Source organism: Pelodiscus sinensis, chromosome 25, assembly GCF_052426305.1.
Source record: "Pelodiscus sinensis isolate ZL-2025 chromosome 25, ASM5242630v1, whole genome shotgun sequence".
Taxonomy (NCBI): domain Eukaryota; kingdom Metazoa; phylum Chordata; order Testudines; family Trionychidae; genus Pelodiscus; species Pelodiscus sinensis.
Genome location: NC_143076.1, coordinates 4513034 through 4540542, shown reverse-complemented (window position 1 = coordinate 4540542; position 27509 = coordinate 4513034). Strand labels below are relative to the sequence as shown.

The window sequence follows — 27509 nt, the reverse complement described above, 5'->3', positions numbered from 1 at the left end:
CAAGTGATAAAACTATTCCTATAATGGCTTTTTGTTATGCAAGTTGTACGCAAACCTACACATTAATAATTCTTACACGAGTCTGACAAACACCCAAGGACAAGGAAACCTGTGTTTCAGTCTTGGATCATGCACATAATTCCATTAACTACCACTAAATGTGGCTAGGAGAAAACAGGCCCTGAAACATCACTCTTAATATATCCCTCTGGGCCTAGGAATTTCAGCACACCCAGCAATTAAAAGTGACTGTTCACATTTCCAAGACACAATCACCGTGTTTACAGTTGGATAAAAGGGAACAGCGCAATAGCCTAGAAAACCAAAACAGTTTTACAAAACTGTACACGATATGGGATCTTTTTGCCCACCACTAAAATGCAGTCAACTCTGAGAAAGAAAGTGGTATTTTATACATATTTAATAGGGAGAAGTGCAGAACAACTTCTCCTATTGGAACTATGAAGGGGGAAATGCGGAAATACAGAGCAAACTGGAATTTGGCCGGCATACTTTGGTCTAACGCACTACTCCTCTGAAAGTGCCTGCCAGAAAATCTTTCAACAACACGAGTGCTCAGGTCCTGATTTAGGCTTCTCGCTAGGGATGTAATAATGTAACTGGTTAACTGATAAGCATGAGCTTATCAGTTACCATAAAGGTTACACACTGGTTCCCAGCCCTGCTCCTGGGGAGCCAGCTGCCACCCTGTACTGCTGGCTCTGTATCAGAACCCACAGCACAGGGCAGCAGCCAGCTCCTTGGGAGCAGAGTCAGGAGTCAGCATAGAAGCCGGCTTTCAGCGTGCACTGGTTCCCAAGGAGCTGGCTGCTGCCCTGTACTGCTGCCTCAGTGTCACAGGCAACAAAGCTGGGAGGCAGCCAGCTCCCGGGAATAGGGTCAGCAAACTGGAGCTGGTTTAAAAGCCAGGGAGCCGGCTTCCACCCCATGCTGCAGGCTCTGCAGTATAAAACTTATATTGCAGAGATCACAGCACGGTCAGCTCCTCTTTAGCCCTCAGTACAGTTTGAACCTCCCAAATCCGGGACTCTCTGGTCTGGCAACATCCGTGGTCCGGAAGGAGGGACCATGGATGTTGCTGGATAAGAGAGCCTTGGAGACAAGGAACACAAGTCAATTGGGAGTCCCCCAGGCGCTGGGAGCCCCAGCTGGGCTGGCAGGGACTGGTCCTGCAGTGGGTGGGGAGTCCAGACTGGGGAGCCCCTGCAGCAGCTGAGAGGAATCCCCAGCAGGTGGGAGTGGGCAGTGGAGGCCAGAGGGAACTCCTGGCCCCAGCCTGGAACCCCAGTGGCAGCAGGGCCAGCAGGAAGGCCTGGCCTAGGCGGGAACGCTGGCAGAGAATACCAGCCCAAGTAGACTGACCATGTGAGTCCCGGCACGGGGACCAGCAGCAGGGAGGGAAGCCCAGTCTCCAGGGATGCCCAAAGCCTAGAGAGGAGCCTTGACCTACGCCAGTCTGGCAAACTCGGTGGTTCGGGACCATTCAGGCCCTGAAGGTGCCAGACCAGGGAGGGCCAACCTGTATAAGCTTAATACTGCAGAGCCCACAGTGTGTAACCATGTAGTCACTAAGATTTTTAACGGTTACATGGTTCCCTGATTAACCGCTTTTTAACATCCCTGCTTCTCACAAGAAAGCCATCACCTACAAGAATACGGTGCCCCCTCATATTGGGACCCTGACTCACTGCTAACTCAGAGGGAAGAGTGACACCTATTGAAACACAAGGATCACATCTTTCAAGATCTCCAACTCTATAAAATCTCTTGAAGTCTCACATCACATCCTACTGAGCTTTCGAAATCTGACAAGACTGCAGCCCAGTGCACTGGCCGACGTTTCAGTCTTTACGGATACTCTGATATATTGAGGGTGTGTCAAGTATAGTTACACTATTAATAGACAAAATAATGCACAATAGTGTTCATAGGGCAGTGCAAAGGCTAACAGGAGAGAGTTTTGTACACTAGATACACACGCTTACAGAATTTATAACACGTCTTGCTTGCTTTGTGGAACTGCTAAACCATTATGCAACTCACCAGCCCTGCCCAATGACATATATGGCAGTGCATCTATAAAAGGTTGTTTTTTCCCCTAAAAAGCAAGGCAAATGATGTAGAATTTTCATATATTAACAAATTGCCATTTTATGTCATATGTACACACGTATAAACACAAGCTATGTCTGTATTTGCACATAAACACAGAATTACAGAAATTAGAGATGGGAAAGATGGCACTCGTCCATCCCTGGGTCCCATAGCAAGATGTTTTCCTGATGCTGCATGTTCCAGTGCTTTTCCATATAACAAATGATCATCAACAACCCAAACCAATAAAAAATCACTTCTCATGCACCTTCCATGTAAGAATCTTAAAACGCTTTCCCACACACTAATACAGCAAGCCATAAAGTAAGGGGCTAATTTTATTCTTCCAATTCCTGCTTTACACATGGGGAAAAACAGAAGTTAGTCCAGCATGTTGGGAACTTACATCATGTACAAATTCATTTTAAATTACAAAGTCATGTTGCACTGAAAAGAGTGGAACCTCCCCCATTGGATAAAGTTCTGATTACCTTGTGTTTTGGTTTTGAATCGCAGGCATTTACCATCTAACGTATATTTTGCAGCAGGATTTGATTTTAATTATAGATAGATGGATTCAACTTGAACAGAGCCACACACCCCCCCCCTTTGCAGACCAAATTTCCTCCCCCAGGGCACTGTCTCTTACAGCAGTACATCATCTAATAAACCATCTTGTTAGTCTTTAAAGTGCTACATTGTCCTGCATTTTGCTTCAGCTCCCCCAGACTAACACGGCTCCATTTCTATCGCTATTCAGCAGTGCTATGGATCCCTGAAGAAGACTTTCCTCTAAGAATGCTGGGGGGGGGGGGAATGCTGTTCCCAAAACCAGCAGCTACAGCAAGAGTCTCTGTGCCTGCCATGGAGCTGCACGTCCCCCGGGGGCCCCAGCTCCCAAACGCAACATCCCGGAGAGCGGCTCTTTAAAGCACAAGTTCAGCGGGGCCAGGATTCAGCGCTCACCCCTCCAGCCAGGAGGAAGGACCGCTGCGTCGCAGTCCCGGTGCGCAGATGCCCGGGCTGGGAATGGAAACCGACAGGATCCCTCCCCCGCCCCTGGAGGCTCCATGAGCACTCGGCACCCTGCAGCGCCTTTCCCCGAGCAGACAAGCGTCGCCCCGCGGGCAGGGTAGTGCCTCCTCTGGCCCGGCGGAGGGTCGCTCGCCCCCACCCTGCCCCGCGGCTTACCAGGCGAGCTTGAACCCTTTCATTAGGACAGTCACGAAAACCCGGTGCCCGGCTCCTGGTCCGCCCGCGGCCGGCGCCAGAGGTCCCAGGACATACTGGAGCAGCCGGGGCAAGAGGCGGCCCCCCGGCCAGCGCAGTGTCCCATGCGCGGCGCCCTTGCGGCAGGGAGGCAGCCGCGTCCTGCCCTGCCCGGCGGGACCCCGGCTGCGCGCCCGGCTAACACGGGCCCCCGGCGCCGGCTGCCGCTGATCTCTGCTGAGCATGTGCGGCGCCGGCTGCAGGGCAGCGGGCTGGAAAACATGCCCTGGCACGGCCGCCCGCTCGGCGGTCCCCGGAGCGCAGTGGGGCGGAAGCCGGCCCCGTCCGCTCCCCTCGGGCGCGCAGCAGCCGGCCCGAGCAGTGCCGCCCCCGACAGCCCCCGGAGCGGCGGGGGAGGGCGGCAGCGCCCAGCTGAGCATGGGCCGCCCGGGCGCTCCGGTTCCAGCTGCTGCGCACAGCCCGGAGCCCCGCCGCGGGAGGAGAAAGCCACGAGGGCAGCCTCGGCCCCGTTCTCTTTATGCGCCCCTAGCGCTGGAGAGGGAGCCGCCAACACCCCCGAGCGCCTCGCTGCAAGAGTTCAAGGAGGTTCGGATCCAGGGTTTTGGGTTAGCCCGTGAGGCGGGGCAGCCGGGGAGATTCGGGGTCCCACGCCCCCCGGAGCGCTCCGACCTGGCAGTTTGGTTCAACGCCATCTCCACATTGCGCAGCGCAGGCCCAGCGCTCCACGCCGGAGTCTACGGCCTGGCACTGCAGAGGAGCAGCCCGGGGGCGGGAGACCTGGCCCCTGTTTTAAAACACAGAAGCAGCAGCCCCACAACGGAAAGCCTGAGCCTCACTGAAACTGAAGGGGGGTTTCCAGGAAGTCACAACTGTAGTACCCGCATGTGATGAAAGGCGCAAGGGATTTTAGCAGCGAGGAAACCAGTGCAGGGGGTGCTCTCTCCCCTTCCATTCCACTGGGCCTTACCTCCCACCGCCAGGTCAGCACTTCCTACCACCCTGCTTGCTGCTGGGCTGAGTGTGGACGCAAAGGCAAGAATCCCAACTACTGAATCACCAGCAGCAGTTCCTGCAATATCTTGAAGCCAGCTCTACACACAACAGTTCGAATTCTTCTATGGGCCAAGCGACATGTACAGTGTGTGTTAGGTTGACCTAGCTACATGGCACAGGGTGTGACATTTTTCACATCCCCACACAACCCAGGTAGGGGCAGGCAACTTGTTGCCACCTTTCAGAGAGGTGAAATCATTTCATCCAAATCTACCACCGCAAGACTGTCCATCCCCCGGGGAGACTTTCTCCTGTTTCCGTAGGAGGGTGGGGAAGCACTGGGATGGGTTCCCTCGGGGGAGGGTGAAATCTCCATCCCTAGAGATTTTTAAGTCCCGGTTTGACAAAGCCCTGGCTGGGATGATTTAGTTGGGGTTGGTTTTGCTTTTATTAGGGGGTTGGACTCAATGACCTCCTGAGGTCTCTTCCAGCCCTAGGACTCTGCCTGAATCATATGCTTATCCATTGAGACACTAGTCTCGCTATGGTAGCCCATGTATTTGTGAGTATGATTGGCAGCTGCAACTCCTGTCTAAGGAGGAAGCCACGCACTCTGAAAAGTCCTAACTTGTGTAAAACACAAAGTCTCCCTACCTACATTGGCGCTTATTAGTGAGATGTTACTGCAAAAGAATGATTGAGCTAATTTGATATCCAATCTGGGGAAGTGGTTAGTACGGGAAGCCTCAATCTCTTTTAAATTAAGGCAAGACTAAACCTCAGGGTTCCATATCTGCTCAGATGAGCACAAAGAAATTGGGCAACTGACCCAAACTTTTCCTCAAGTATCCTTCCGGGTCTAACAAAATGAGAAAAAGTTCCCCATTTCAAGTCAGGCTGAGAGAGCCTCTCTTGTGCCCACCCAGAAACCAAAGATAAGTGGAAATTAATCATGATTGCCAGGAAAGAATTTCAAACCACAAGATAAGGCTGTTGGAGACAGAGGGGAGAGCTCAGCTGAGTGCTGGTATCTGTGACGGAAGATGCATTCTGAATCCTCTGTTACATCAGCCAACACCATAACTTTTTGGTACCTACTTTGGATTAAAGCAACTAATACAGAGCCTGACACTGTACAGTGCTAAGCAGCCTAAGTTCCCAGTGGCTTTAGTAGGAGCTATGGGGACACAGTGCCCATAGGGTCAGATTCAATACTGAGCAGGGCAGTATTCCTTGTAAATTGAGCACTGGAGCGGTCACACAGCAGTGGCTGCCCCACTGATAAGCAGAGCGTCCATAGCCGGCAGCATGTGTTTCTACTGGTGGTGCACATCTATTCATGCCTCAGTGCACATAACAAAATTTATCCCACACTTGGATAGAAAAAATCGGGGGACATTGGAGCAGGATTGGAGTTGGACTGCACACTTTAATCCAAGTATTCCCAAACGTTGAAGGAATTTGGTTCTGAACTGAATCCCATAGTTAGCAAACAGATTCCCTGAGTACTTCAGTTTCACAAAATACACTTCCTCATGCCACTGCAAAACTGCAAAGAGTGAGGAAATCATCATTCCCACCCTACACAACTTCCAATCCAGCAACCTCCCTTCCCCGGCTAACGAGATCCACAGCTTGAGCCCATCTTAGTTTCTGAATGGCTTTCCTCTCCCTGGAATGCTTTGAGTCTGTGGCCTGCAAGCAGTTTTGGAGCCAGGCAAACTGCAGTGCTGTAAAATGGGTCAGGAGATTTCCAAATCTGGTGAATCTAGGACAGAGCGCTGCTGCAGAGTCACACCTTTGGAAATGAGAGCTCAGGCGGGGGGGTGGGAAGCTGAGCAGGAAGCCACGTGCTGTTTTATAAGAACACTTTAAGGTCAGGAAATGATCAGGAGCGGGAAAGGCTGAGGGGAGGGGGGAATAGAAGCTGCAAACTCTGGCAGAACTGACTGCTCTTTCGGGGAGAATTTGGCTGGCATTTGCATTCTGGCATCCCTGAAGGGTGTTTTGACTGAGAGGCTGCAGCTAGCCAATCAGGTTATCCCCACTGTCATTGTTACAGTGTTGTCTTCAAGTCGTCATTGTCCAGTCCAAGTTGAATCTCAAGTCACTACCGTTCAAGTCTCAAGTCGAGTCTCGAGTCCCTAAAGTCACTTTCGAGTCAAGTCCCAAGTCGCATCTCAAGTCTTAATTTAAAAAATGTCAAGTCACTTTTGTACAAGCTGTCAATAGCGGCATTTTTGGACAATTGTTTCACCAAGTTGATTTAACAAAATTAGCAAGTCTCAAGTCACAAACAATGAACCCGAGTTGAGTCTCAAGTTGAGTTGCCTTGTGACTTAAGTCGGACTCGAGTCAACAACTCTGAATTGTTACTCTCAGGTCTGCACTCCCAGTGCCTTCTCCCTCTATGTCAGCTAATGCTGCAAGGGTGAGTCCTCTTCTCTCTGCTCCCCCTGTGCCCAGGCACACCCCAAAGAAAGGAAGTCATATTCAATATTAAGCTGGGCAACATAAAAGCAAGGGAGGATGGATAAAGCACAACAACTGGAATTGCCTCCGCGGAGCTGAACCCAAGGGTTAGTGTCTACTGGCCTATTTCAAAAAGGTGGAGTCAAATGAGATTATCCACCTACTGTTCCTTGAACATCTACTCCATTAAACGGGAATGTAGGATAGTTTTGTGATTGAGATGTAGCATTGGAGCCCAAGACTTCCCAATTCAGTTCCTGGCTCTGCCACAGACTTCCTGTGTAACACTGGGCAAATCACTTAATCTCTATATACCTCAGTACCCCATCTGCAATACAGAGATCAATACTTCCCCTGCCTCACTGGGGGTATGTCTACACTGTAGAGTTTTTTCAGAAAAACAGCTGTTTTTCCTAAAAAACTTCACTTCTGAAAGAAGCCTGCAAGAGCTAGACATAGCCTGGGTGCTGTGGGGATACATTTGTTAATGAGAGCTTGTGGTCCAAAGGAAATCTCATGAAGGCAATCTCTTTTGTGGAATTTTGGTGCTTTTTCTTCCAGCCAGAATCAGGAACTGAAGCCACACACAAAACAATTAAAAAACAACAAAAGAAAAACCTTTTCCATTACTTTTCCATTATTTAAGAAAAGCTTGGAAGTTCTGGCTGGTACAAGCCACTCAACGGAGTCTGGATTCTTCCTGAACCTCACCTATAAACTATCAAATCCTCTTCAGCCTGCAAAACTAGGCTGGAGTGCTTGCAAGTAAAGAGAAGCTAACTCATTCCTGCCCTGTACCTGGTGCTAAGAGTTCAGATTGGGTAGTGATTTACACTCACTTTGCTACAGGTGTAAAATATCTGTAAAAACTGAGAAGCAAAGATGGAATCGGACCATCACCTCTTCCATATTGCATTTCTGGTTAGGTTTCAAGACACAAACCTCTCCTTGCAGCCTCACAGCACTTAACCTTCCAATCCTGGATGGAAGTCATCATTGCAGGAGTCACCGTGGAAATAAAAAGCTTTGAAAATAGCTTTTCAAAGTTATAGCTGGATCTGCTTCGATAAAAATAATAGATTTTTATCAAATATACTTGAACTGCATTTTTTTCACTCTTTGCTTCAATTCAAAGTTTAGGTTCAGTTCGAATCCCTGACACACACTGTATTAGTCACTCCCCTGCAATCCCAGTTTGAGCAGCTGCCGGCTAATAAAAGGAAAGGAAATAAACAATCTCTAATCCAACGCACTGAGATACAGTAAATGGGCATCTTTTCTGGCATCATTCATCATTCTAATTACAGTGCATAACAGAGGAAAACACATCTCCTGCCAGATGGGATGAGTGTATCAGGTGTTTAACTCCTCCTCCCCGGCTTCTTCCAGGATATTCCCACTGTATACTTGCAGTACAGAGAATAAAAACTCTGCAATGTCAGAGGGCATTGGGTTCTCCATTATCAGTGGACTCTTTTACCTGGGATTTGATTCCATCTCCACCCACTGTGTCCTGGCTGTGCATCCTTACCGCACAGTGGGGCTGGTTTTCTTTGCTCTCTTTGCTAGGTGAACTATCACCCCCCCCCCCTTTCCTCTCATTCAAAAGCAGGGACAGATTAAGAAGGGCTGCCATTTATAACATGACAAAATTCTCTGTACTGAAACAAAATGCTATTCTCCTTTGATAGTGTTACTGGCCTAAGCAGATATGGGAGAAGTAGTAGACATGATATACTTTGATTTTAGCAAGGCTTTTGACATATGCCATTCTCATAAACGAGGGAAATGTGGTCTAGAATCGAGATGAATTTATTGTAAGTGTGCAGCTGAATAAAATACTTTACTAAAAATGTAGCTATCAGTGGTTCACTGTCAAACCTGGAGGACATATCTAGTGGGGTTCCATAGTAGTCAGTCCCTGGCCAGGACTATTTGGTGTCTGGGAGATGGGCTAACGCCCGCCCACATCTAAAGGACCTCCTCCCAGCCTGCGGGGAGGGTCCACAGAACCCAGAAGAACCAACTAATTACTGGGGACAAATAATGAGAAAATAGGGACGGGTGTGAGGGTCAAAGGGCTAAAACGAGGGAACCGGACGGGGATACCGAGCAGAGAACCCTGGAAAGTGCCTCTGCTCCCCAAAGGTCTTAAGAGAGCCAACGGACGCTGCCCATTGGACCTCTGCCCGGATACGTGAGCGGATACAGCAACGGAAATAGGCCCCTCCCCCACCCAACCTCTTCTCCCTGGTTTTATAGATTGCCAATTTGGCCATAGCCAGGAGGAGGTTGACCAGAAGGTCCCGCGACTTTGTGGGGCCATGGATGAGATGTGCGTAAATTAAAAAGTGGGGGGAAAAGTGCAGTCAGAACCTCAACCCTGGGCCAGGAGCTGTTCAATATGTTCCTTAATGGCTTGGATAAAGAAATGGAGAATACACTTACAAAATCAGCACATGACAACAAGCTGGGGAGAGGAGTTTCAAGCATTTGGAAGACAAGATTAGAATTCAAAATGACCTTGACAAACTGGAGAAATGGTATGAAATCAGCAAGATGAAATTCAATTAGGGGAATTGCAAAGTCCTTAACTTAAGAAGGAAAAATCAAATGCACAACTACAAATTGGGGAATAATTGGTTAGGTGGTAATACTACTGAAAAGCATTTGGGGGTTACAGTGAATCACAAATTGAATATGAGTCAATAACATGATGCATTTGCAACAAAAAAAGCTAATATAATTCTGGGTTTATTAGCAGAAGCGCCATCTGCAAGACAAGGGGTGTAACTGTCACCACCATTTAGGAAAGATGTGGATAAACTGGAGGGAGGGTAGAAGAGAGAAACAAAAATGACAGAAGGTTTAGAAAACCTGACCTATGAGGAAAGGTTCAAAAAACTGTGCATGTTTGATCTAGGGATGGAAAATCCCATTGGTTAACCATTTAACTGATTAAATGGGGCGTGGACATTTCGCCAAGGCCTGGTCCATCACAGACGGGCTGTTCCAGCCAGGGTCCTGCGGGGCTGACGCAGCCTCCTGCCCTTAGCAGGCGGGGAGCTAATCCAGCCCCTACTGGTTAACCAGAACTGGTAAGCCTCATCCATTAAGCCAGTGGTCACCAACCAGTCGATCGGGATCTACTGATAGATCTTGAAGCCTCTGACAGGCGATCTTGACGGGTTTGGCCAAGAGGCTATCAAGTGCCGGCACTTCAGCTGCCTTCCCCCGCCCCCACTGCTGTGCAACTCCTGCGCTTTGCCTTGGAGCTGTTCCCCTCTCCCACCCTGTATTCTGTCTCCACAGAACAGGGGTGAGGGGCACAACAGGGTGTGGGATGTTTGCTGGCTGCTTTTGAGAGTGGTGCGGGGCAGCTTAACCCCACTGCACCGCCACACAAGAGCCACCTGTGGTAAGCATGTCCAGCTGGAGCCTGCATCCTGAACACCTGGCCCCCCTCTTGCATCCCAAGCCCCTGCCCTAGCCCTGAGTGCTCCTAGACCCAAACTCCCTTACAGAGCCTTACCCTGACCCCACTCCTACAGCCCAAGTTCTGCCCCAGGCTCAGCTCAGAGCCCTTCTCACACTCCATATCCCTTAGCCCAAGACCAGAGACTGCACCCCAACCCTTTGCCCCTGCCTGATGAAAGGGAGAAAGAATGGGGGAGGGGCTTTGGAAAAGGAGGTGGGGCAAAAGCATTTGGGTTTGAGGTAGATCCTGGATTGCACTTACATTCAAAAAGTGATCTTGTGCTTAAAAAGGTTGGAGACCACTGCATTAAGCCTTACCTCATCCAGAGGCAGCAGCATGGGGCAACAGCTGACTCCCCAGAAGCCAGTGCATGCTGGGAGTCAGCTTTTACGCCAGCTCCCAGCCCCACTGCTGGGGAGCCAACTGCCACCTTATGCTGTGGGCTTTGATGCAGATGATCTCTCGAGGTTCAGTAATACAGTTCTATAATTTTAGGGAAGTTGTGAGGCCATCATCAACCACCATCATAGAATCCGAGAAAGGCTGGGCTAAAAGGGGTTTCAAGAGGTCATCCAGTCCAGCCCTGCACACTGAGGGTACTGCTATACGGCGGCAGGGGGTTTTGAAAGAAGGTATGCAAATTGCATTCTCATTTGCATATCTTCTTCTGATTCTTTTCCTGAAAGAGGTTTTTCCTATATTTGGCCCATCTACATGGTGCCAAATGTTGGGAAAAAAACCTCGTTCGAAAGCCTCCTTATTCCTTGTAAAATGAGGTTTACAGGGGCTTTCGAAAGAGGGTTTTTCCCAACATTTGGCCCCGCGTAGATGGGCCAAATGTCGGAAAAACCTCTTTCAGGAAAAGAATGGGAAGAAAATATGCAAATGAGAATGCAATTTGCATACCTCCTTTCAGAAAAAACCTCCACAGTGTAGCCGTACCCTGAGGCGGAGCCAAATAGACCTAGAGTCTCCTAAAGCAACCTGGACAGGTGTTTGACTAACCTGGTCTTCTAAAAAACCCTCCCATCGTGCCACAAGGCAAAAGCATCACATGGTGAAACATAATCACTGGGCGCTGACATGTGCTCTGGGCCAAACCAATTCTCAGGAGGCTGCAATGACAATCCTAAAAGCTCCAAAATGTAGCTGAAGGCCAACCACTCTATGATTAACGTTAACTTTGGCCTAGGAGCACTGGCCAAAACATTGAGGCTTCAAATCTATGGGGCTATGAAGCAGCGAGCTGGGGTTTGCTCTGTGGTACATCAGGGGAATATCAATTTCTGAGACACCAGGAGTAGCTGAGGGGAGACACCAGCACAACCACAATGGAAAGTAACAATTACTATCCTGTTACATTCCATTGGCGATCTCAGTGTTTGGCTCAGTACAATAATCTAGCCCAGTGTTCCTCAACCAGTGGTCTGAGTATCCTTAGGGGTACTCAAGAGAAGTCGGGGGGGGGGGGGGGGCACGTCAACACAACTGAGATTTGGAGAAAAGTGAATCTTTGTTTTACGTTTTACAGCGTTTTATTATTTTGGTACTTTTTACACCCAAACATTTCATCGCCCACCTGGCTACAATTAAGTTGTTTAAACAAATGTGTTGCAATGCTAGAAAAAATGTTGTGTGTCTGCAAACTGTAGGTACTGGGGGTACTTATATATATATTTGAAAAGGGGGTACTTTATAAAAAAAAGGCTGAGAAACACTGACCTAGCCTTTTCCCCAGGAATTCTCTCTTTTCCCAAAGCTAAGCAGACAGGCTTAACTCTGGAAGAATTCAACGGTATGGCTACAATGTATTTGAAAACGCACAGCAGTGAGTTTTAGAGCCCAGGTCTATGACTTGAGCTTGTTCTACAGTGCTGTAAACAATAGTACAGATACCCCCATGCCTGGGCTTACGAGTCCAATCCCCATATGGAGCCACAACTGCTGGGTTTAGCATCAACGCATGAACCCAACTCTGTAGACTAGGGGTGGAGAACCTAAGGCCCGGGGGCCAGATGCAGCCCCAGGGTTGCCTGGACCTGGACCCCAACTTTTAGGGCCTCCCCCTGCACTGGTGAGGCCATATTGGCACTCCTGCCCGCCCTGCCACTTCCCTACCAGCCCCTGACTGATTTTTCTGTGGGTCAGCATCCCCCAATTCAAACAAAGGTTCCCCATACCTGCTGTAGACCCAGGGTCTGAGACTTGTTGCTTCAGGTTTTAAAACACTGTGTAGCTGTAGCCAAAGGTGCTAAGAGAATGTAAAATAGCATCCCTCTGAAGGTGTCAAACAAGCCAAAACAGAAGATAAAGGGACATATATTAGATCACAAAGTTTACCACTACCTAGGATTTAGCACTTTAATACTGACATCATTGGAACAAGCGCTGATGTTATTTACTCCAGTGCAAGGACAGAGCATCTGCACCCAAGTTAGTACGGTTAAAAAAAATCAACCACCACATTGTTTCCATTTCACAATTTCCATCGAAACTGATCTGATTTTCACTTTGTATAAATGTTCACAAAAACATACCAGGTTTCCTGTAAATAAAAACCAACTCCAATAAGCCCTTATAACAATGATTTCAATCATGGTTTTGATAAAAATGTCACAAGAAAACCAATTTCTTCATAATTGTTATGATCGTTTTGGAAAAAAAGGCCATTTTTCAAGGAAGCAACTTTTCATTCAGAAATTTCCTAGTTGAGGTCAGTAGGGCTATTCCACATTTACACCACTCTCACTTGTAGGAACTGGTTCACAGTCCCCAATCTCAAGCTTTCTTGATGGCAATTATTTTTCAGACAACATGAGATGCACAGAAATCACATTGTCTAACCTGAGGGTAAATGAAGGTGAGGTATGATAGACAACCGTGAAGCAAATACAGTAACAGGGACAATCTTGTGTTTATATAGCTTCTTCCATCCAGAAGAACATCACAGAATTTACTAACATTCTACCAACACAAGAACTGCAATGAAATGCAGCCACCTCTGGGGTAAAACACTGTAGCAGATTAGCTAGTGAAGAATTCTAAAACTCAGCCAAAAAGAGGGAACATAGTCAAGGAGAACTATTTACTCGGTTTGAAATATGGTAAAGGCCAAGGGTTAACACCCTTCCTCTTAGGAAATGCATCATGGGTTCCTCCACAACCATGAATACTCAGAACTTCAGATATACATCTCATTAAGGATGGCATGTTCTGCAATGCAGCACACGCAGGGCTTGTGTATCTGGTTCAATGCTACTTCAGAGGGTAGACATTCTATCGTGAATATCACTTCCTGCAGCACCTGGTCATTCCCATCTAAACTATGAAGCATTCCAGGAGCAGCTGACATCACAGCACAAAGTGAAAGATCTTCAGATATTCTGAGATACTAACAGTGCTATGGGCAGATGTGTATGCAAATCTCCCACTCTGAACACTGCTGTCACAATGAATGGCACACACATTGGGGCCCATTCCTCTCCCTTCCTTCTCCTCCCTCCCCCCCCCCCCCGCCCCGCAACCCACTATTATCTATACAGCTGCATTCCTGAAATCTGACAAGCCTTTCCAAGCTTCCAGTCTTGCAGAAAGCTGCACCCACAAACCGGCAAGAGCAAAGACTACAGGCAGCGTTCCTATGAGGATGCAGGAACCCTGCACAAATGAGCAAGTGCCTCAACTCACTTCCCTTCCCCATCCCCTTGTAACAATACATTGCTGAAAGCCATTTCTGATCTGCAATCTAGTTTCTCTAATCCGACTTCTAAAGCACCCTCTAGTGTCTCTCTTGATATATTACAGCCAAGCTGCCTTATCCAGCCTCCCAGATATCCCAGCTAATCTCTGTCCCTTTTGGGAGGGGCAGACAAAGCCAACAAAGGGCAACAGCAGCCAAGAGACGGAGAATTGCTTAGTCCTTTCCTTCCTCTCAAAAATCCCCATAATGGGCTATAGCATAAACTCTTCAGGGCAGAAACAAAGAGTCCTGTGGCACCATAGAGCCTAACAGATTTATTAGGGCGTAAACTTTCATGGGTAAAACCCACTTCATCAGATGAATTGGAGTGGAAGTCATGGAAGCAGGAGTTTATATAAGGAAGAAGTTGCTTGTGTTAATGAAGCTAATCAAGTCAGGGTAGAAGTGGGTCTGTCTTAGCATGTGATCTGGAGATGTGAATACTGATAGAGGGGAAATTGCCTTGGTAATGTGTTAACCAGTTGAGATTCTTATTCAGTTCTAAGTTGATAGTGTTGAATTTGTAAATGAACTCCAGTTCAGATGTCTCCCTTTGGAACCAGTTTTTGACATTCTTTTGCAGAAGGATGGCTGCTTTCAAATCCATCACTGACTCTCCAGGGAGGTTAAAGTGTCCCCTACAGGTTTATGCCTGTTACCATTGCTGATGTCTGATTATGTGGTTAGGGCCTTATGTAGAAACCTATTCTTGCAACAAACCCTGTTGCCATTCTTTCTACATATCTATACTAGCCACACCATCACAGGACCCAACCACATAAGCCATACCATCCTGCACCTCCACTAACATGATATATGCCATAAAGTGCCAGCAATGCCTCTCTGCTAGGTATACTGACCAAACTGCAGAGTCTCTATTCCAAAGGATAAATGGGCACAAATCAGACACTCTGATTCAACTGATGAAGTGGGTTTTACCCAGGAAAGCATCTGCCCTAATAAATCTATTAGGGTATGTCTACACTTGCACCCTAGTTCGAACTAATGCAGGCATTTGAAATAGTCAATGAAGCGGGGATTTAAATATCCCGCACTTCATTAGCATAATCTCGCTAATGAGGAGTAATGTTAGTTTGAACCAAGGGGTTTGGTTCGAACTAACGCGTCCTGGCACGCACTTTCACTTTCGAAACAGCTGGCATTTGGAGTAACATGCCGGCGAGATCATGCTAATGAAGTGCGGGATATTTAAATCCCCGCTTCATTGACTATTTCGAATACCCGCATCTGTATCCCTAGTTCGAACTAGGATGCAAGTATAGACATGCCCATGGTCTGTAAGGTGCCACAGGACTCCTCCTTGTTTTATCAGGTACAGACTAACACGGCGACCCTCTCTGAATCTTTAGAGCAGGAAGAAGTTACATCAGAGCTCAAAGGACAGGCCGAGGGTGTAAAACTTGAAAAGGAACTTAATCGTGGGGCTTGGCTCCTTTCCCCTTGTGCTAAGGCAGCCCCTTGGAGTTTGGGGTGGGAAAGGGGGAAAGTAAAAGGGCGAGTGAGAAAAGGAAGAAGATGCCAAGCAAAGGCACTTACGCACAAGGAGGCCGGCAGCATTTCCATCCTACCTTTGCTGTCGCCATATCAGACGCCTCCATGTTTTCTGCTTGGCCTATCAGTAAACAAGACCATTCAGGGAAGGTGGGGGGGAGAAAAGGGAAAGTCAAAGATGAGGAGGAGGAGACAAACAATTTGACAGGCAGATGAGAATAAAAAGAAAGCCAAGAACTAGCCCCAAGCCTACCTAGCTGTCCCCAGGGGCTGACTTCCCTGCCACTGTCAGCTATCCTGACAAGATTCTGTTGTAGATTCTTGGCTGGAATCCGGCCGGTTGTGCACTGGGAGATGCGACTTGTTCCCTAGCTACCCTCAGACCATCCAAAGGTCTAGCACACTCCCATCTCCCTCTGCATTTGGAGCCTCCTCAGGGAGCATGCAAGCACGCTGCCTTCCTCCTGGACCAGGCAACACACTGCTTCCCCTCTCGAATGCTATGGGAAGGCAAAGCAAGTCCAGGATCCTCCCACGAGGCATCACAGACATGTGGAAGGAGAGGAAAAGTAGATGGATGCTGGGCCGTATGGGAGTGGGATTTGAAGGATAAGGACGTGGGGGAATGCAGGGAAGAAGGAGGCAGCTTCTAAAGAGAAAGGTAAGAATGCAGGGGGGAGCTAGACAGGTGCAGCAGAGATAGAGGTAGGCATAGGGGTAAACCTGAGATGACCTTAAAGAAGACCCAGGTTCAAGAAGAAAGTGTGGTGATCCACACTCCACTGAAAACACTCACCTTACAGTAACCCTGGGGGCCTACACTGGGAACTCTTTAGTTCACATGCACGGCTCTGACACTGAGAAATCATCCTGTAAGGGAAATTTGCAACAACAGCTCGAGTGCTGAAAGGCAACTGTATCTGCAGAGGCCCCTGCCTTTCTGAGACAGGCCGTCTGATTGGAGGAGCAGGATGACTTCATACAGTCCCATTCATCATTCAAGGTTTCCTGCCCACAGCTTCTCCGTTCACAGTTGCTGCAGTTTTCCTTTTTGGCCTACTTTACTACAGTAAATCAAGCTGGATTGTATTAATTGGCCAGCGGATGTGTACAGCTGCTGGAATGCACTAACCCACAAGCAATCCTAGTAAGGGGACAGGGGAAAGTGCTGCAGAATCAGCTAAGTTAAGTTGCCCAGGGTTAGAAACATCTCTCTGTCTGTCTGTCTGTCTGCTCTCTCTCTCTCTCTCTCTCTCTCTCTCACACACACACACACACACACAAATAGATAACGCAGCACACAATGTATACACATATACATGACACCACTGTATAGTACACACAGACTACAGGGCACTGGTAAACTTTCTACAACACCCTCACACGAACACTACTGCACACTATGCATAGATTATAGGACACGGATATACAAACCACAGAACACACACAACATTATGCAGCACACACACGCAAAACAGCACTAAAATATACACTAGTCTGAATACACCCACATACTGGGTTCACCATTATAAACACACACACACATAGGCTGCGTCTAGACTGGCATGATTTTGCAGAAATACTTTTACTGGAAAAGTTTTTCCATTAAAAGTATTTCCACAAAAGAGCGTCTAGATTGGCACGGATGCTTTTGCGCAAAAAGTGCTTTTGCGCAAAAGCATCCATGGCCAGTCTAGATGCAATTTTGCGCAAGAAAGCCCCGATCGCCATTTTAGCCATCGGGGCTTTTTTGCACAAAACAGTTCTTCCCTGTCTACACTGGCCCTCTTGCACAAGTATTCTTGCACAAGAGGGCTTTTTCCCGAGCGGGAGCGTGAAAGTATTTGTGCAAGAAGCACTGATTTTGTACATTACAAAGTCAGTGCTCTTGCGCAAATTCAAGCGGCCAGTGTAGACAGCTGGCAAGTTTTTGCGCAAAAGCGGCTGCTTTTGTGCAAAATCTTGCCAGTCTAGACGCATCCATACTATATAAACTCAAGAGTCAATGCCCAAAGTCCTGCAAACAGACAGTGATATTTAGATCTCAACTCACATACTCATAATGCCATCAGTGTGCCTGAGGCACACACACACACCCATTCAGAAATGCCACTGCACCCCCTGGCTGGTGCATACGAAAGTTCACATGTCTGCATATGGTATTGTGTACTTTTGTTCTGTTTAACATGTGGCTCTGTGCGTCTCACAGAGCATCTATCCTACAAACCTAGCTCTACATTGGATGCACATGTACACATAGGACATGTCCATTCTCCTTGTAATTCAAAACCATTCTCTGAAGCATGTTCTAAGTGGGTGCATCTAGCTACATAATAAAATCTACTCTATGAATGCTAGGGATGTTAAAATGCCTATGACTTGGTAACTGAGTAACTGCTGAAAATGTCAGCTGTTACAGTTACATCCAGGGCAGTAGCCAGCTCCCCGGAGCCGGTGCACACCGGGAGCCAGCTTTTAAGCCAGCTCCTGCCTCCCACTCTGCTCCACAGGAGCTGGTGAATGCTGGTGCTCCTGCCTGCTGCCCCGCGGGGGAGCTGCATGGATCTGTTTGGGTAGCAATATGCTCATGCTTGTCAGTTACCTGTTGAAGCGGCTACACTCTTACACCCCTCATGAATACAGACACACACAAGGTCAAACACAAGCTCCAAGAGGAGAATCATGGTCCCAACACCAATTCTAGTAACTGGCAGGCTGATGCCCCCTAAGCACGGCTGCAGGTCGAATGCATCCTCGTGTCTTCTCATCCTCGTGTCTTCCCATCTCTTCCCTCCTCGTGTCTTCTCATCTCTTCCCTCCTCGTGTCTTCTCATCTCTTCCCTCCTCGTGTCTTCTCATCTCTTCCCTCCTCGTGTCTTCTCATCTCTTCCCTCCTCGTGTCTTCCCATCTCTTCCCTCCTCGTGTCTTCTCATCCTCGTGTCTTCTCATCTCTTCCCTCCTCGTGTCTTCTCATCTCTTCCCTCCTCGTGTCTTCTCATCTCTTCCCTCCTCGTGTCTTCTCATCTCTTCCCTCCTCGTGTCTTCCCATCTCTTCCCTCCTCGTGTCTTCTCATCCTCGTGTCTTCCCATCTCTTCCCCCCTCGTGTCTTCTCATCTCTTCCCTCCTCGTGTCTTCTCATCTCTTCCCTCCTTGTGTCTTCTCATCTCTTCCCTCCTTGTGTCTTCTCATCTCTTCCCTCCTTGTGTCTTCTCATCTTTTCCCTCCTCGTGTCTTCTCATCTCTTCCCTCCTTGTGTCTTCTCATCTCTTCCCCCCTCGTGTCTTCTCATCTCTTCCCTCCTCGTGTCTTCTCATCTCTTCCCTCCTCGTGTCTTCTCATCTCTTCCCTCCTTGTGTCTTCTCATCTCTTCCCTCCTTGTGTCTTCTCATCTCTTCCCTCCTTGTGTCTTCTCATCTCTTCCCTCCTCGTGTCTTCTCATCTCTTCCCTCCTCGTGTCTTCTCATCTCTTCCCTCCTCGTGTCTTCTCATCTCTTCCCTCCTCGTGTCTTCTCATCTCTTCCCTCCTCGTGTCTTCTCATCTCTTCCCTCCTCGTGTCTTCCCATCTCTTCCCTCCTCGTGTCTTCTCATCCTCGTGTCTTCCCATCTCTTCCCCCCTCGTGTCTTCTCATCTCTTCCCTCCTTGTGTCTTCTCATCTCTTCCCTCCTTGTGTCTTCTCATCTCTTCCCTCCTCGTGTCTTCTCATCTCTTCCCTCCTCGTGTCTTCTCATCTCTTCCCTCCTCGTGTCTTCCCATCTCTTCCCTCCTCGTGTCTTCTCATCCTCGTGTCTTCCCATCTCTTCCCCCCTTGTGTCTTCTCATCTCTTCCCTCCTCGTGTCTTCTCATCTCTTCCCTCCTCGTGTCTTCTCATCTCTTCCCTCCTCGTGTCTTCTCATCTCTTCCCTCCTTGTGTCTTCTCATCTCTTCCCTCCTTGTGTCTTCTCATCTCTTCCCTCCTCGTGTCTTCTCATCTCTTCCCTCCTCGTGTCTTCTCATCTCTTCCCCCCTCGTGTCTTCTCATCTCTTCCCTCCTCGTGTCTTCTCATCTCTTCCCTCCTTGTGTCTTCTCATCTCTTCCCTCCTTGTGTCTTCTCATCTCTTCCCCCCTCGTGTCTTCTCATCTCTTCCCTCCTTGTGTCTTCTCATCTTTTCCCTCCTCGTGTCTTCTCATCTCTTCCCTCCTCGTGTCTTCTCATCCTCGTGTCTTCCCATCTCTTCCCCCCTCGTGTCTTCTCATCTCTTCCCTCCTCGTGTCTTCTCATCTTTTCCCTCCTCGTGTCTTCTCATCTCTTCCCTCCTCGTGTCTTCTCATCTCTTCCCTCCTCGTGTCTTCTCATCTCTTCCCTCCTTGTGTCTTCTCATCTTTTCCCTCCTCGTGTCTTCTCATCCTCGTGTCTTCCCATCTCTTCCCTCCTCGTGTCTTCTCATCTCTTCCTTCCCCCCCTTTTTTAACGTTTCGCTGCAAAAGCTCTTTCAGGCCAGAACTACCCTTTTTGTCATGTGTCCTTTCAATGGTCCTGAACCCTGGACTGTGGCTTAGTATCTAAATACATGAAAACACCACAGAGCAACCAAACATGCAGTCAGCAAATAAACACGCCCTCCAGCGGCAGTGCACGCCATTTTGTTCTAGAGCCATGGCTAGCAGCAGCAGAGCAGCACACGCCCTGCGTATGTCTGCAGCAAACACATAAGCACGGTAGCTTTTGACAAAACAGCCTGGACAAAACTAGGAAAGAGCCCCAGTAAACTCTCCTCCAGAATTCCAACTCAGCCTGGCTTTTGAATTCCCAGAAGTTGTGTTAACATTTTGGGCTCATTTTTGCTTTCAGCTGCCTCCAGTCCCAGCTGGGCGTGGTGGCAGATGAGTCAAGACCCCCCCCAAAGACGTTCTTCTCTGAGCAAACTGCAAATAACAAATGCTGAACATTCCCCCCAGCAGTCTGTTCTCGGGGTATTTTATACTCCAGTGGCACAGCTGCAGGCACAGCATCTCCCGTCATTGTGGTCAATCGACCTCTCTGAGGCTGTGTCCAGACTCAGGGGTTTTTTCGAAAAAACTTCACCCGCGTCTAGACTGCAGCCGCGTTCTTTCGAAATTAAATCGAAAGAACGCGGCTTTTCTTTTGACGGCGGTAAACCTAATTCCACGAGGAAGAACGCCTTCTTTCAAAAGTGCTCTTTCGAAAGAAGGCGTTCTTGAAAGCAAACAGGCTTTTTAGAAAGAGAGCATCCAGACTCACTGGGTGCTTTCTTTCGAAAAAGCGGCTTGCTTTTTCGAAATTCCGCGTGCAGTCTAGACGCTCTCTTTCGAAAGAGGCTTGCAGTCTAGACATAGCCTGAGAGGTGGGAGATAGTTCAACTGACGAACTCTTTCCTTGACCTAGCTACATCTACTCCGGGGATTAGGTTGACCTAACTGCCATGCTTAAGATGAGAAATTTTTCATAACCTTGAGCCACGTAGCTAGGCTGAGCTACGTTTTAGGTGTAGATCTGCCCTCATCATGTCAGAAGCCCAGTTTTGCAGATATGAAAGGATCGAAGACATTTCTGGTAAGGATCCAGAGATTCCTTCTCTCCTCACCTCAGTGGCTTCAGCAGAGGTACTCCTATTTCCCTCACCAAGATATCAGAAGCAGGCAACTGGACATCTGGATGCTTAACTGAATTGAACCTCCAAATCAGTGATGTGCAACCTGCAGCGCAAAGGGGTTCTATATGTGGCCTGTGAGATATTTTGTTAATTGTTTCCCGTATGCAGGGATGCCAAATTCTGCTGGTTTCCGTCCGTGTTGTTTGTTTTCATACCAGTCTTATTAAAGTGAAACACACAGACACCCCCCAAATTCTCCTCCTACTTACACACACATCCTTAGCCAGTTTCAAATGCCATATGGTCTGTGCATTCCACACAAGCACAGGTGGATGTGCACAGGCAGGTGGCATATCGCACGTGTCCATTATTAAGACACACTCAGCCATTATGGCCTCATCTTGCAGGGACACATGACTGTAAACCAGCTGCTGCAAATGCATCATTCCTGTCCCAGTTTCACTCTAGCAACCAGTTGAAGTTCAACGCTAACAATAAAGGGCCGATTGTTAGTGCATCCACAGAAGCAAAGCCAAGAGGCTTAGATAGGCTGGCCATATCAGTCTCTTGGGAATTCTGTGCACATGTGAACTTAAGTGGCTCTCCATTAGGTCCTGCCACTTAGAAGTACAGTGCTGTTTATCCAGTCAGTCACAGCAACAGGGGAGCCTGCTACACAACTCTGGGTGGACCAAAAAGGATGGTGAAGCAGCAGGCAACACAAAGCAACATCTATTAGCAAGAGAACTGGAGAGAGAGGAAGCTACAAACAAATCAAAAGAGAAACAGAGAAAGTGGAAAAAATATGCCTAGGGAGCATGCAGCATGGGTTGAAGGAATACATGGAACAGATATAATATAAGGGATAGGGATTGTAAGGAGTACTGAACCCTGGGAAAAGATGCCTAAACTTCTGAATCTTCTCTAGAGCCAGTGTTCTGTAACCGTGCAGTCTCTGCTGTCAGAGGAGGTTATTTTCAACCCTGCATCTCCAAAGTAGGATCCACCTCTATTTCCTCAGGGAAATTTCATGAGGGGCTGGCTCTGTGTTTTAGCTGCTGGGAAATCATGTGAGGTCGTATTTGCATTGGGAGTGAAGATGCATCACACCACCACTGCATCATGGGAGCTGTAGTTAGTTGTTCTATTTCTGCCTGCTGAGCAGATGTCAAACCATTTATTTCTGCACTAAATGTATGTGGTGCTCAAAAGGGAAAAAGGTGATGGAGGGCCCTGGCCGAGGATCAAGTGTTTCTTACAAGAGGAAGAAGGCAGGATATTTTCAAATGGAAGCTGAGGAGAGCAAGCTTTTGGGTGAGAAGGAGCAGAATTAGAGTCATTTTTATTTTTTTTAAATGTACACACTCAGATATCAAGCTACTTTAACAGAATGAGGGCTATTTTCTTACAGTTTCAATGAAATGTCCATTGTGTTGGTTTTTATCTGACACTTGGGAAGGTTTGTATTTTGAAGCCGCCTTTTGTTCTGGAAGGGCTTGTTTTCTTTCAGAAGTGGGCTCATTCACACTGCAAAACGGGCCCACGTTTAAGTGAAAGTTTCTTAAACCTGATGAATTTTTCAGTGACACTGGTCCATTTTGTTTAGTGTGTAAACAAGCAGAACCCTCTCTTCCTCCCCACTTCCCAGGTCAATTTAAACTTTCACTGTAAATACTTTGCACACCTCTAGGTGGAAGGATATGCTGTTTCTTTTGTCTTTAGGGATGGAACCAAAGTGGGAGGGTAAATGAGTGGAGATTTTTAGGGGTATAAAGAGAGAGAAGACTCTGGAACATGGAAATGGAGAAACTATAATGGGCATTCCAAAGAGAGTTTGGAGTGAGAAGAGGTTGGGAAGATGTTAAGAGGTTCAGAATGTGTTTGGTTTGGGACAGGATAATTTGAAAGCAGGAGGGATGTGATTGGAGAGTCACAACAGGAATGTCTGGAGAGGAATGAAAAGAAAGGAACAAAAGAAAATCTGTTGATGTGTCACTTCTAAAGCCTGGAGGGAGGGAAGAGCAGGGAATGGATGGGTGGACTGGTTCTGAACCCAGTTTCTCAGTTTGGGGAAGGGGTCTGCTGTTCACATGTGTCCAAATCCATTACCGCATTCTCACGAAAGCTCTTCTCAGCCGATGCAGGCTGGACCATTTCAATGCTGAATGTTCAGGCTAACATGGGACAGACCTTTCAGTAGGTTGAGGAGGACAGTGATGGAGCAGTGAGGTAAAACAGAGGATGGCTGAGACACTTTGCCCCCGCGTAACCCTCATGTGCCAAGGAATCTAACACACCAAGTATTGTCACGTCTCAGGGGTGTTTCCTATAAGCTGTGTGCTTGTGCGGCCACAGAGGAGAAATTCAAATGCTGTCCAGCTGATAAGCAGAGTGCCCAAAGTTAGGTTTTTGTTTCTGTTGGTGGTGCACATTCACACATGACACGCTGCCCATAAAATTACTGCACACATAGCTGGAAAACATCCATACATGGATGGAAAAGATTAGAGGGAACATTGCTTCTCAGCCAAGGGCGCCGTCAGGCAGGCCCTTTGGAATAAAGGCCTTAGAGTCCAGTGTGACCCAGGCAAAGCAATTAGCAGCAGGCAGCAATGCAGCACGTGGCCGATGACTGTCTGTTGGAGTGGCCTGCCTAGCTCACAAGAGAGAAGTCTAGGGAGTTAAATGCTCTTAAATAAAGCCCATGAGAAAGAAAGAAGAGGGGGCCTGCAAGGAAGTGTCTGTGCTCCAATAAGAGTTTCAGCAACTGCTGCCCCAGCAATCAGAGGCAGATGCTGCCAAATCCACTGGGAGATGGAGACACAAACACAGCACTTTTGGGGCAGGACTGGGGGCAGCACAGAGATGTGATTTCAGGCCCTGCCATGGGCAGGTGCAATGCCACTACCTTGATGGTTCCAGGATGTTTTGTATTTTAGACACTGGCATTTTGGCCCCAGAAGGAAAGAGACATCATTAGGCTGATGAAGGGCAACTCGGGGAAATATACAAAGGGCTTGTGCCATGTGCAAACAGGCACTGATCTCCCTTCTGTTCTCAGATTTCTTCTCTTGAGGGGAAAACCAATTTTCAAGGCACAGCTGCCTCTGGGTCTCTGCTGAACTTGCTGCTGCCACAACATGATAAGATGCAAAACCCAGAGAGATAAGAGAAGAATTTTGAAGCAGAACCGAAAAGATTTGAATTTAATAATAATCAGAATCCAATTATTATAACTGGGATTAAGCAGCATTAGTGTTTCTTTCAAGCTAACCTCTTCCCCCGAGGGAAGCTGTCTCAGCTTTTCTGCTTGTGTCCAGAGACTGCAACCAAGGGCCAACTTGAACCGTGGCTGTGCTGAGCGCAGTGGATGTTTTCCTGGCTGAAAGCAAGGATACGAGAACACTCAGAGGAAAGCCCCAGGTAGGTTTCCAGAGGGAGAGCTAGAGGGAAAAGAGTCCCAGTACTGCTGATCCATCGCAGGGAGTCTTTTCTCTCCTTCCGGGATTCATGGGATTCTACTCTGCCAAGTAAGAGGGGCAGCCCAGGAGCTCAGGAGTCAGCAAGATGCGTCCTGCAGGCTCTCTCTTTGCCTTCTGCTTGCTGACTCATTTGCAAGAGCTGCTCTCTCCTTCCCGCCAAGCAGCATACGGCTGTCTGTCATCCCCATGGACGCATGGGCTGACTGAATCACTCCCTGTAACCCTCAAAGTGAGATTAGACCTCTAGGACTTCCCCTGGCGAGAAGCGGTGCCAAGAAAGGAGGAAATCTGAGGCCAAGCTTTTTCCCTCTGAAAAATCCAAAGTGCCTGGGCTGTCCCTCTGTGCTGGAGTCTCCTTGCTGCCCTGGCGGGCTCCGAGTAAGGGTTAATGTAACTGATGTTCAAGAAGAGGGATTGTGGCCAGGGAAGAGTACGTGCTTCAGGAGAGCAGCTAGCTGGGGGCACAGTGAACAAATAGAGCTTACAAAAGAAACACCATGAAATTTCACTGGAAAGTTGAACCGCCCTGCAATATGATACTTCTGCCAGCCTGGGTCCTAAGAGGCCCCCTCAAAGACAGGCTGGGCAGGGCACTTAGAAAGAGCAAAGCCCACAGCCTCCATTCTCCCATCTCTTCTGGGGTTTGGAACGAGCTAGGGAGGAGGGTTAAATGGCTTAAGGCATGAAGCAGTTATTTTCCTTTCAATCCTCCCCCCCTCATATGCTAGAAAACCTGCAGGGCCCCAGGGGTGGCTTGGGGCTCAGGGGTTCAGCCTAGCAGTGCCCCTTGGGGCCAGAGGCCCCAGTTGGACTAAGGAAGAAAGTGCAGCTGGCGTGAGTTCTCTGGAGGGCAAACACTTCTCTGCCCTGTTTGGCCGGGTCTTCAGATTTTTTCCCCGGGTTGGATAAAATTCATGCAATATTTTTCAATGATTGCTTTCCAGTTGTTTCTGAGCCACTCTCTGCTTGTCCTGCTGATACTGGAAGCTGCAGTGTCTCCAGGTTCTTTCACAACCTGGCCCAGTACGGACACCGTTTGTTATACATGCACCTCTTCTATGTCTCACATGCTTCTCAGCTGCCTGACTAAAGTCTGGTCACTGTGTCTAGCCCCGGGGCTCAGGAAAACCCCACATTTCCAGGCTCAGACCTTTCATCTAGGCCCTTCCTTAGAACTTAGAGCTCTGAAGTCCAGCTGCCATAGTCCCCAAAACCAGTATCTCAGATCTCCAAGCCCCTTAATTGCATATACACATTCCCCCAGAGTTCCCTCTGCCTGGACACACTGGCTTCTAGTTAATCCCTTCGGGGACAACATGGCAGGAAAGCAAGAAACAGGTTTAGCAAAGGACTTTCTTAGCCAGAGACCCTTTACTCTTAAAAAACCCTAGAGAGCAACAGATTTTTGGAGAAAAGCAGAAATCCTAACACACCCTTCCTCATGCCTGATCTCCTCTAGCCAAGAGTCCAAGGTCTGTTATTATTCAGGCTGGCCAGAGTCCCTTCTGCCTCTCTCCTCGTAGTCTGCTTATATGTGTCAATGATCAGCCTTCTTCCTTGTCAGAGCAGTACCACCTGGTAAACACAGTCTCTTTTATTTTGCTCCGTGCCCAAGGTGGAAAATTGTTACTCCCCCAGCCACCCTGGTGTCCCTGTGTAGGAAATCCATTGTTTTGTGGGGTTGAACCATCAGGTAGGAGACCAACAAAACCCATGGTTTCAAATTGTTCTGTGATGATCCTTCAACAAGGTGTCGAGCACCTTTTCTGCACAAAGGAGATGTCTAGAAAGCAATTCAGTAACCCTGACTGAGGCGAGGTTAGCTATGTGTTCAGCACCAAATACAAAATGAAATTACAAAACTGAGGTCCTGACTTGATACAGACATATCTCACTCTCGTATCCCTCTCTCCTGGAACTTCCAGCATGACAGAATGCAGAAAGCAGCAACAACCTCATGAGGAAAGGCTGCTGTTACAAGAGTTTTCCCCACGTCCCCAGAAGTTTGGATGAGCATCCAAATTTGTGCACTGCTTCTCTCTTGGAGCTTTGCAGAGACTAAGGTTGTCCCTTTATGAGCTACAGATATATACTTGCCATTGCTCTATCTCCTTCACTGTTGTGTGAGAGATTTATCCTGCAGACCTAATTATTCCCTGGCAGGGACAGCAATTACAAAGGATACAGATACACACCTTCCCCCAGTGTTCTGCATCTTTATCTCTTGTATGTGGTGTATCATTGCCTAAGCCCAGCTTTGCAAACATTTATATGCCTGAGTGACACACAGCATATGGCGCAAATAAAAGGCACTGGCAAGCATTTATAGTGGGAAACACTGATTCTGTAGTGGCACAGCACACAAAGCAAGGGGGCAAGGTTTGTACAGAGCAGCCAGTGGACTGAAAACACTGCATTTTCGACTGGCGGCAGGTAAATCTGAAATTTCTGGATGGTTTGGTTTGGAAAAGCACCCCAAAACTTTGAGGACTTCTCTCCTACTTCTGTACCAGTGGAAACATAGGCAGAAGGATCTTTTTTGAGGCGTCTCACATGTTTGAACCATGTTCTGATTGCCATGAACACACAGGGGGGAGAAAACACTGCATTTTGCCAGACTTCCTTTTATCCCAAAAAAGGGCAATTAGGGCTTGTCCTCAAGTCTGAGGAGGTGGGGAGGACTTTACAATTCCCAAGCTACCTGCGCTTCCATTCTCTTTATACGGCCCTTATCCCCTTAGCATAGTCCCATGTGCCTCCCACAAGGTTTACTGTAAGCTGTGCACCTCCACGGTCACACAGCTGTTTTCTGAGCTCGGCTCTCAGTTCAAAGCTCCCTGTGCAGTCAGGGAGCTCAGCTGACTGGCGGGGGAAGAGCATCCTCTTGCTGA

The 27509-nt window shown here is 48.1% G+C and overlaps 1 protein-coding gene across 5 annotated transcripts in view; it reads right to left on the bottom strand.

Annotated features, from left to right (window-relative positions):
- The window catches only part of GRAMD1B (GRAM domain containing 1B), a 330589-nt gene that overhangs the window by 97746 nt on the left and 205334 nt on the right, over positions 1 to 27509 (bottom strand). For 2 of the 5 annotated variants that reach the window (XM_075916428.2, XM_075916429.2), the window contains exon 1: positions 3307 to 10255. The exons of 2 other annotated variants lie outside the window; for them this stretch is intronic. In XM_075916428.2, coding sequence (XP_075772543.2) covers positions 3307 to 3764 — 458 coding nt within the window. In that variant the 5' untranslated portion in view covers positions 3765 to 10255. Of the gene's footprint in view, positions 1 to 3306; positions 10258 to 27509 lie in introns of those variants that run through there. One more of the 5 variants, XM_075916426.2, reaches the window with a different exon arrangement.